The sequence below is a fragment of the Aulostomus chinensis genome, chromosome 2 (genome assembly GCF_037954235.1).
Source record: "Aulostomus chinensis isolate RoL2024-O1b breed Wild chromosome 2, RoL_Achi_v1.0, whole genome shotgun sequence".
NCBI lineage: Eukaryota > Metazoa > Chordata > Actinopteri > Syngnathiformes > Aulostomidae > Aulostomus > Aulostomus chinensis.
Window position 1 is genome coordinate 20,016,509 of NC_141321.1, and position 10,853 is coordinate 20,027,361.

A 10,853-nucleotide genomic window follows, 5' to 3' on the forward strand; every position below is an offset into this window, starting at 1 on the left:
TTTATATATAATGAGACAGGTAACTTAGCCCATTCAGAAATAGATTCATCACTCCTCCCACAGCAGATGAAAAGTGTAAATATCAACAGGTTGACATAATCTAAAGTTTGACATCCTTCCCGACTTGAGTTTTGTTTAAATTAACATCGTTTATTATTGTAGTAGTATTTTAGTATAGTTTGATTGTAGTTTAGGATAGTTTCTGCTATTTATTGCTCTTGTACCCCTGCCTGCTGCTACTTCTCTGTTTCTGCTGCTGTAACAGTGCCACTGAGTGACGAGTAAAGGTTTATCTTATCTTATCTTAAATGAAAATCCCAGAGGTGCAGTTACCAGGGGTGTAGGAGACTTCTCCACATCCAGAATGAGCTTTCCTATGTTGCCTCTGTCATGAATTCTCTGCATGGCCTCTTTAACCTGGAAACACAACACAAGAATGAATCGTAGTTATATGTGTCAGTGTCCTTTGCGCTATCATGAATTCATTTTAGGGGAAGAAATATCTCAAATTCAGACTTAATATGATTCAAAAAAAGCGAGACAAAAGTCACGGTAGATGGGAGTTGTTTCAATTTAGCACTAAAACGGACATACAGGATTAATCAAACTGCAATCATGATATCAACCTGTGTCATACTTCACAAATGTTTTATTTTTTTTAATGCTAGTTTGCACGTTTGCGCCGAGAAATACGAATTTAAAAACTGTCAATAGTTTGAGTGCATTTTTCTTGTTAATCAAGCCAAAAAGACTCATGGTAATGTTTGTTTATCATATCACAATCACTATATTGAACAAAATATTCACAATCTGACGTTCTCACCAAGTCATGCAGCACAAATCTGAACCAATCAGAGTGTTTCTTAAACAGGAAACCCAACTGTAGCCAGGCTACACTGGTTGATATCTGTTCTGGATTGTTTTTGCTAAAAGAACTAAAAGATGCAGTAATAGAGTCTTTTTTGTGATTCTCTAATCTATGTCTGACAACTATCTCAGTGTTTGGAAAGTTAAAATAGTAACAAATGCAACATCCGACTCATTATAGCTTGTCTGAATCACTGTGGGAAAAATTTCACACAACAAAAAAAAAATCCTCTGAATGTCTCACATTTGAATGTGCCTCTTTGTCTAGAAGTCATTGTGTTACAAGCATTCATTTGTTAAAAGAAACAAGCCAACAATTAAATAAGATCAAAATCTCTTCCAGCACTTGAGGGTTTTTTTCAAGAGGACAGTATTCATTTTGTGGATGTATTATCTGTAATTACTCCAAAACAGAAACTCCCAAAAGAGACAAATAAATATTTTCTGGGCAAACTGCTGGTGGTCAGAAAACCTTATTCTGTTCCAGTCAGTCACAAACATTCATCCAGGTTTTCATTCCAGGGAGAAAAAAAAAGGTTTCCATGGTCAACATGTAAACTAACGCCCTCTAAATTCTCCTCCCAGGCATATGAACAAATGAGGCAGGCTGTGCCCCTCACACTACATCCCACGCCATCCTCCCCTCTAATGAGATTCTTCATGGGCAATAGTCCCGGTGAATAGCTGCAGCATTCAGCCAAAGTTTAATGACGACAACTCAGGGACATTTCCCATGAAAAATACAAATGTGAGGACAGGAATCATTTTTATCAGTGTACGCTCGCTCCTCTGGCAAAGGATCGAAAGTTCATGCTGACTTGCACTGACTCCTGTTTCTTCCAAATTCTTCAAAGATTTTATGGGTGTGAAACAAATTCCAAACATTCTAGTAAAATACATTTTGATATCATGGGTGGAAACCATTCACATCCAGGTACATCATGCTGAGGTATTTAGATTTAAAATATAGACACACCCAGCTGGTTTATAGCTAAATGTGCTTGCTTTTTTCACACAATAAAAAGAAAATCCGTTATCTGTGCTTCCCAGTCATTAGGAGGAAATTCAGGTATTTAAATCTAATTTCAAACATTTTCTGTAGCCAGCAGCTTTTAGATAACAGTGGTTGAGATAGAGACCCTGTCTCTCCGGGGTTTTCTCTCAAATCAACACACAACATACCGAACATCTATTAAAATATTATCCACCAATGAATGAAGGACACAGTGCAGAGCCAACATGTATAAGCCTGCATATACAAAGACTCTTCAGGAGGGGAGTTACATCAAAAATGAAATGATTGACGTTTGTCCATTTTGGTGTAGGAGTGGAATAATTGTGAGACAGGAAGATTCAACCTCCCCACCATCTGTGGAAGAACGTCCAAGAACAGCTGACTGTCCCACTGACAGCAGCTAGTGACTATTGACTGTCCAAGATATTTTCCCTTCATTTCATCATTTTTGACCTCACGCTGACCCCAGACTCTTACCTCCTCCAGGGCCCATAGAGAATCCACCACTGGCTTGATCTTCTTTTGGTTATAGAGACATAAGAGTTTATCCATCACTGATTTCACCAGATTACATCTGCCCTGTTTGAAGAGGAGGTTGAGGAGCGAGAATCCAGCGATGACTTTGTTCTCCTCATATAGTTTAATAGGATTCACCTTCTCCACCTGCCACCACTGCAGGAAAAACAACAACAATTCAGCAACATACACATCCTGAGTCATTGCTTGAGCCATGAAATGTGTATTGGTTAGTAACAGGGTACTGTTTTCTTTCAAATGTGGAAGGCAGATTGCATCTCTGACTCACAGATTTTGCAAAGCTGAAGAAACTCTTTGTTTCCCCAGTTACCATGTTTGATGCGCCTGAAAAAACAAAAATAAAAGCATTGCTGTATGCTGTGCATGAGGTTGGACAGACATGACTGGTCAATAATAAGCAGGCACGAAACATGAGGGGTCAGGAACAATTGGCACCTTTTAGACCTTCAATCTGTGAAAGCATGTCTTTGCATGTGTAACTAGAACTGATGAATTCCTTTCTCTATAATCTGTTGCTCGACTCACAAGATTTGACATAAATTTAAGTAATTAAAAGGTATTAAAAAGGACAGCAGCCGTGACTGAGAATAGATTACATTTACAGGCCGTGGTGCATGTTTTATTTAGTGAGCTACATTATTTCAAGCTACATATTAATGGACGGATGTGAGGAGTGACAGCAGGACACTGAATCAGGTGCTGCAGTAGTTGTGTGGGCATTCAAACCAAAAAAATCCTAACTTAGGAAGTGACGAATTATGGGAATCGTAGTAACTCATGATAACAATATTATCAAGATACAGCAATTCTGGAGTGGAATCAGTATGATGTAAGACAATCCGTGGCCATCCATTTTCAAACCACTTATCCATTAAAGTGTGTGTGTGTGTGGGGGGGGGCTAGAGCCTATCCCAGCTGACAATGGGTGAGAGGCACGGTTCACCCTGGACGGGTCGCCAGCCCATCGCAGGGCCATCGGGCGCAATTAGGAGCTCAGTATCTTGCTCAAGGATACTTGGACGTGGTCACCGGGGGAAGTGAGGATCAAACCAGCGACCCTTCAGTTGCAAGACAACCACTCCACCTCTGAGCCACGCTGCCCCCTAGACAATCCATAATAATTCCCAAATCTGAGTAAAAGAAAGAGAAATAGCCGAATTTTGACACAGACGACCATATAATACCCCCTTGATAACAAGATGCAAGTGCATCTCAAGGAGCTACCCTTGAAACAAAGAATAAAGAAAGAATATAACAGCAGCTGCTGTAATAAACATCAATGTTGTACTGTAAAGTAGAAATATTGTGATATATTACAATCATGATTTTTTTGTAACAGCTCTATATACAGGTTTATACCGCTCAGGAAATGCTGTCACAATGGCAGTTACTTTCCTTTCCATGTGCTCTGTTGCTCAGTAAAAAGCAGAATGCTATGTGCTACATAGTGATTCATCCTGTGGTTGTCTGCCGGTTTGGTATTCGTGTGCATTATTAGCCAGTGCCAAGGTTGCAGTTCTCTGAAAGCTGACTCTGGTTCAACTTTTCTGGGAAGAAGCCCACTGTGCTCGTTCAAATCAATGTGGAAACCTGTGTTTTTGCTGCAGCACCAGATTTAGTCTGAATTAAGTGGAGCGCATTTGCCAAAATGTCTAACTTTTCCTTTAACTGCTGATCTGTCCCTCACCATTAAAGTTATAGACTGCAAAATGTGTATTTTCTTACAATGAAAGGGATGAGATAAACGGAAAGGATAACAATGTTGTACGTTTCCCACCGTAGAGGATATAAGTTCCCAGTGGCTTCAGCAGACTCAGGCCTTTCCCTGTGGTCTCCCCACACAGGCAGTCCAGCACGATGTCTACTCCCTCTGGAGAGATCCTAAAACACCCAAGACCAAAGTAAATCCACTGAATTGAGAAAAAAAAATGGTCATGCAAAAGTATCATTTGGTATTTACACTCAAGAGTTCATGTACAAACATGTCCTCAAGCAGTAGAAATTTCCAGTATGCTGACTTGTTTATAACTGTGGGCAGGAATATAGCATTGCAAAGCATCATCTAGGCTATATATGAAGCCTGTGACTCACAATGTGGAGCTGCTTCTGTCGTGGATTCATACGAACACGGGGTAAAACAGTTACCGCAATATAAAATCGACATTTCCTTGTAAACATCTTATTCAAAATATCCACGCTGTCCCTCACCAGGAAAATCACTTTATATCATTTAAAACAGAATAAATCCAGCAAACATTTAGCTGTAATGAGACTGATTACAGGTATTGATATGAAAGAATGAGAAGCACGTAATTCTCAAGGGGACCTCAATTCCTTCCTTCCTGCTCTGTGGCCCTGGACCCCTGCTTAGCTAAACTGCCTGGTGGTCTTGTGATTCCCATTGTGTTTTTCTTCCTTTTGCAAAAAGACTAATTTAATCGTACTTTGGTCCTGATCCTGAGAAGAATGTGTGGGCCAGAGGGATGAAAGGGATATTAATCCTCTGCCGCTGCTGATATGTAGGCAGAAAGCATGAAACAATTTGTACGCATGAAACATGTCACTTTCTGTGCTTTATAATCTAAAGAATAAAGTCAAATGATGCATGTACACTCACAAGTAGGAATGTGTATCCAAAAATAATAGTAAGTGGAGGAGGCAACATGCTGAAAGAGCAACCTAAAGAGATGAAAACTTAACAGAGTATTAGAAGTAAACCTCCCCGGTTTTGCATTAATTCTCGCTGAAGACTCAAGATGATTCACTCTGCTGTTATAATTTACCACAAACTGATAGCATGCTACGTTTAGAGTGGAATGTGTACAAGCTCTAATTGGCTCAATTTCTCCATTTGGCCAGCGCAGACCTCCGCCCTACACAGTGCTGCTCAGGAGAACCACGAGTTACCATGGGGACCACAGCCACACGAGGCCACGGTCCTCAGTAAGGCAACAGGTAACATCTGCAACCTTGTTTAGCGAGCGTTATCATATTAGTTTACGTGTCACAGCTACCACATCCCTTCAAATGTAATCTTGATTGTTTCACAACCATCGGAAATATCTGTGTACACGTGAAAAATAATGAGAGATATCTAAATCAAATTTGACCAGCTTATATTGAGATTAATAACAGAAATGTACTTTATTGACATTTTTTCCAGGCGAGTAAATGTTTGAATTCCATGACTTTTCCAGGCTTCACATGACAATAAGAACTCTTTAAATGCTGAGAAACAATAGTAGCCAGTGCTGCAGACACATTTCCAAAGCTTACTTTTTGATTTCTTGTATATAATCCACATTTCTGTCAAACAGGTGAGTCACTGAGTCTCTGATGGCTGCGTGTTTGAAAGAGGAGGCGATTCCAAACACAGTGACATTAGGTAGCGTGGAGCACAGCTGAGCCACAGCTTGACCCTGGAAATAACAAATGGTGGCAACAATTAATCAGAATCAGTGGCTGCAGAAAAAGGTGTTAACTCTACATGTACCGTGCTACAACAAAGCGACAACCCTACAACACCAGAAACCCACACTAATCTTTGCTGTGTTAAGACTTTGTGAAATGATTGTGAATAGCAATGTCATGACCATTTCAATCACTCCAAAAATTAAACAAATAAAAACCCTTCATTAAGCAATAACTGGGATCAGACAAGATAGCTGGGAATCGAAAGATGTCTTCTCATACCAAATTTCAAGGCCTGAAGAGTAAATAGTCAAGTTATCATATATTTTTATGTTGTAAAAAGGAAGAAACATAACATTAAATAGCTGAAATGTATAAGTTAAGGCAATACATCGAAAGTGAAAAATAGGAGTCTCACAAATATTTTTCTCCCTCCTGCATCACTTCCTTCTGACTATGGAGTGTAGAAAGAGCCAGGCATGTTAATTTAGCTTGAAGCTAACAGCAACTAGCAGCTTATAACACCATCACCTTCTTTCTTATCCAGCCAACTGTATCCCTTCTGGTTCTGCGCTTCTTCTCCGTAGCGCAAATCGTGACTGGATGGTGCATTCAGTTGAAGCAACTTTCCAGCGCTCATCCGTGCTCACCCTCAGTACCGCCAAACCAGAAGGGTTTCTACTTCGTCTGTGGTTCACTGAACATGCAGCTGGATGAAGCAGACGTGGATCCCAAACGGTCCTTTTTAGGCGGTTTTGCTATTATTAGCCATCATTCATCCTTAGCGTTGAGCTTATATACGTGGCTGGCTCTTTCAGCACTCCATAGTCAGGTGGAGGCTATGCAAGACAGAGAAATAACTTCTCAAGACATGTATTTGTGAATATTTGAAAGGCAAAATCTACTTTTTGGGTGAAGTATTGCTTTAAACCATGTGTTGGTGAATTGGATTATATTTGTAGGTTCTGAAAATGTTTTGACTGTGTAAAAAGTCCAGAGAGCTGAAAACTACAACCAAAGGTTTGTAATGTAATTTGTACTGTAATGTTCATTTTGCTCAAATGTTTTCAGGATATCAGTAAAGGTAGCAGTATCAAACGCTGTTGTTAAACCCATCCACATTAATAGGTAGGAAATAAATCTCCAATAAGAGCTGGATGAAATGACTGAAGAGAGACAGACTTACTACAGCACCTCCAGCGGAGTGAACCACCACTGACATCCCCTCACGCAGGTTGGCAACCTCAAAGAGCATCATATAGGCGGTAACAAAGTTAAGAGCAAACGCTGCAGCCTCCGCAAACGTCATCTCATCTGGCAACTTGTAGACAAATTCTTCAGGAGTGCAAACAACTTCTGCCCAGGCATTGTAATTCACTAAGGCCATAACTCTGTCACCTATCTGAAAGACACATACGGCCGGATGAGCAGACACTCTTGTATTTGGTCTGACTTAAGGCATTCACAGCTACATGCAGAAGATGCTGTATTCACTAACCTCAAACCCCTTTGTGTTTTCACCCAGAGACTCTACTATTCCACAGCATTCAAAGCCAGGGACAAGAGGAGGTTTTGGAGGACTATCAATTGTCCCCTGACGTACCATCAAATCCAGGAAATTCAAACCACTGCAACAGAGGATACATAAGAGGAAGCTGACAATGCCGTCGATTTTGACCGAGAGTGAATACCGGCAGATACTCGGCCTGAGCTGTAAGTAGAGAACTGTGTCGATACTGACAGATAAGCTACAGAGAAGCTGACACTTTTAATAGATCTAATAATGGATGATGGTACTGATCCATGCACTGATCTGTACAGGTAAAAAAAAGAAAAAGCTTTGGAATGCGTTAACATTTGATGCATTTGTGATTAGAAACTGTGTGGTTTACTTCTGCTTCGTTATAATGCCATCAACAACTATAATAATGATAGTATTAGAAATGAAACTTGACTCTGGTATCAGAAGCAGTATCAGTTTCAACAGAAGTGTGTCAGAATTATTTTAAAAAAATCACCAGTTTGGAAAAAAATCACCAGTTTGGAACTGAGTGATGTGGATCTCTATAAGAGAGCGAGGAAAGCCCACTTCTATTTATTTCATTATCATCAGCAATGAGTCACAGGATCCTCCTCTGTGAATACAAGGCCAGTCTCATTCTCCATAAATAGAAAGAAACACACTTAAATTGTGAATTCAAAAACAAGTAGATGAGTTATAATGTTCTATTGTAAAAAACAAACAAACAAACAAAAAAAGCAACAGTTTATTTAAAGAGTACATAAATCCACTGTGACTTCATGGATATTCTAGACTGGTGTTAATACTAGTCAGGAAAATAAAGTGAAGCATATAAAGATCTCGACATTAGTGCGAATCAAGAGCATCAGTGTCGTTTTCGTATTTACCAGGCTTTAACGCGGATCTTCACCTCACCATACCGAGGCTCGGGCATTGCCTTCCTGGTCACTCTGAGTTTGTTTAGACCTCCAAAGCCTGACAGGACCACCGCTCGCATTTCTTTGGCATCCCCGGTAGACTCGCCGCTCGCAGCATTCTTACCCGCCTCTGTGGCTATCATATACTCGGTTTCCTCGGTCATGTCTGCTCCTTCTTTTGCCATGTCGGAGAACAGACCAGCTGCTCAGCGTCTCTGCTCCTCCTCGGGGCTCAGAGGGATGATGTGCTGCCGGGAGGTGGCAGGATGGATGGTCCAGCCTGAAATCTCTGCAACTTCATCATTCATTCCGCAACACAATAAACAATCACATCTATATTCCAGCTCCGGAAAACCTGCATTCACCAAATAAGTTGTCTATTTGAAGGCACTAAGTGTTCGCTTGTAGCTGAGAAGTGCACCATCTGCTGGTGAAACGTGTAGACTGGAGTTGGTTTAACTCGCTCAGACAGTCATGATGAGCTTTCAACAAGTGTGGTGCGTTCAAGGAGGCTTGAAAATATAGGTCTCCTCCCCTCAGTCTCGTCTCTCATTTTTGTGTCATACACATTCGACTTTTTAGCCTTTGAAATGGTTTTGCTCCACAGATCACCTGACCAATGATGTCCGCTCTCTATCGAGTGAGGATTTTAGTCCTGTGGTGTGCCCTTTATCAGACAACCTGGGTTCAATGGAGAAAAAGCGTTCTGCCCTTTCTTAAATGAACAGTGGCGTTAGTCAATGCTGGATTTAAATCCCTTTGTGTTCAACATATTTATGAATAAACAGATTTCAGTGCATTCATGTATACTTATTTTTATCTTTTAATTAGTAACACTTTACTTACACAATGCCAGCAAATATAATAATAATGATTTTAAGAGATGGGTTATTGGAACAGGGACATGAAAACCTGCCACTGATACTGACTAGTTTTTGCTGTTTTGATGTAACCTCAGAACATAATGCCAAAAAACTAATAATGAACAAAATACATAAGATTATTTGAGGTTAAAAAGAAACCTTTATAAGAAAATAGTAATTTAGATTCATGTAGCACCTTTCAAGAAACATGAGGAGGCTTTATAAGGCATAAACAACAACAGAAAACTAACATGGTATGAATGATACAAGGGCTATAGGGTACAGATGCAAAAAGGATGGAGGGATGTTGTGGAGTGGACCTCCTCTGGTGTCAGTGGTGGCCGATGTGTATTCATCCATCCATTTTCTTCTGCTTATCCTGTTAAGGGTCACGGGGGGCTGGAGCCTATCCCAGCAGCCTTCAGGCAACAGGCGGGGTTCACCCTGGACAGTGCTAACCACTGCACCACCATGCCGCCTTAGCTGATGTGTATCAGAATCAAATTGGAACTGAATAAAAGGGTCCATGTCACTGCATGTCAAGGTGGGATTTTATCTCCGATTTTTTTCAGCATGTACACAGATGATCTGTCATATTTGTATCGGTGCAACACAGGCTTGATGACTCTTAGGTAAACCTTTTAGCAATCTTTGTATGTATGCTGATGATTTGGCAGTGTTTAGCCCATACACTGCTGAGTGTGGCATTGAAACATTAAATATATGAAAAAACACTAATGTCGCGATAGTAAGAAGTGAGTTGTGTGGTCCTCATGACATGGAAGGAAATAACATACCTTGTCCATTTTCTTGCTGATAGTTTACAGACAGTGCTGTAAAATTTACGCTCCAACAAATTTGTTGATTCAAAAACGAAGTTTGCGTTCTATCAATATTATGTTCAAGACTAGGATCTTTCTGTTTCTCCAGGAGTATGCAGAGGCTCCAGGTTGCCCTCAATGATGCTTTGAGGTCCCTGCCTCAGGTTCCCAGGTGTTCAGGGTGTCAGTCAGTTGTTAATGTCTTTTGATGTTCCTGGATGTCAGGCACTTTTAAGACACTGGATGTCTAATTTTATGTGTAGCTAAGATGTGTCAGAGAACAGCATCATAGTGGCTTTAACCGTTCCAGGGAAAAGCTGCTCCCAGTCCTAGAGAACACTGGCATTATAGCCTTTTTATGATCGGACCTTTTTCAAATTGAATAAAGTAGTCATCATGTCAGCGTCATCACGGATGAAGAGCGACGAGTATGGTGTTTCTTCTCTGTGTGCACCGCTGTGTCCTCCATGACTTGGTTTCTGTGTTTTTATAAAGCATAAACTGAATTGAATTAAAAGCTAATAAAGACAATGCTCTAACAAAGGAAAGATATCTTGAAGGACTATTTCCAAGGGGGGTTAAATGTCATAGTTATATTCAGATGTTCTTTTTGGTGGGACATTTAACCACTGCACTAACCAGCTGGAAATTAAATGTGTGATAAACTTGTATCATTTAAACCTCATAATTGAAATGTCATATGTGGTCAGTATTATTATTGATGAGCAATTGTTGACTTTTACTTGTATATTTATTATGATGCATTAATAAATAAATTAAAAAATTGCTGCTATGAACTATAAACTCTTGTTTACCACGTTGTGCTTTTATTACTGTACAAGTTCTTCACTCACTCACAGCTTCAGATGGTGCAGAGCCAGGTCTGATCTGTCTTCACCT

The 10,853-nt window shown here is 40.2% G+C and overlaps 1 protein-coding gene and 1 long non-coding RNA gene across 3 annotated transcripts in view; one reads left to right on the plus strand and one right to left on the minus strand.

The window, feature by feature from the left end:
- vat1l (vesicle amine transport 1-like) overlaps positions 1-8,722 on the minus strand; it is a 10,288-nt gene extending 1,566 nt beyond the window's left edge. The window contains exons 1-8 of the mRNA XM_086183398.1: positions 8,240-8,722; positions 7,329-7,458; positions 7,017-7,232; positions 5,696-5,838; positions 4,197-4,300; positions 2,688-2,743; positions 2,360-2,554; positions 334-417 (exon numbers count right to left, since the gene is read on the minus strand). Of these exons, the coding sequence (XP_086039524.1) occupies positions 334-417; positions 2,360-2,554; positions 2,688-2,743; positions 4,197-4,300; positions 5,696-5,838; positions 7,017-7,232; positions 7,329-7,458; positions 8,240-8,454 (1,143 nt within the window). The 5' untranslated portion in view covers positions 8,455-8,722. The remainder of the gene's footprint in view (positions 1-333; positions 418-2,359; positions 2,555-2,687; positions 2,744-4,196; positions 4,301-5,695; positions 5,839-7,016; positions 7,233-7,328; positions 7,459-8,239) is intronic.
- Positions 1-10,590, plus strand: part of LOC147269351 (uncharacterized) — a 21,440-nt gene extending 10,850 nt beyond the window's left edge. Inside the window, exons 4-7 of one of the 2 annotated variants that reach the window (XR_015109896.1) lie at positions 5,284-5,374; positions 7,356-7,543; positions 9,520-9,676; positions 10,063-10,590. This is a non-coding gene — a long non-coding RNA (uncharacterized LOC147269351). Of the gene's footprint in view, positions 1-5,283; positions 5,375-7,355; positions 7,544-9,519; positions 10,023-10,062 lie in introns of those variants that run through there. The other variant, XR_015109895.1, reaches the window with a different exon arrangement.
- Positions 10,591-10,853: the final 263 nt, after the last annotated feature.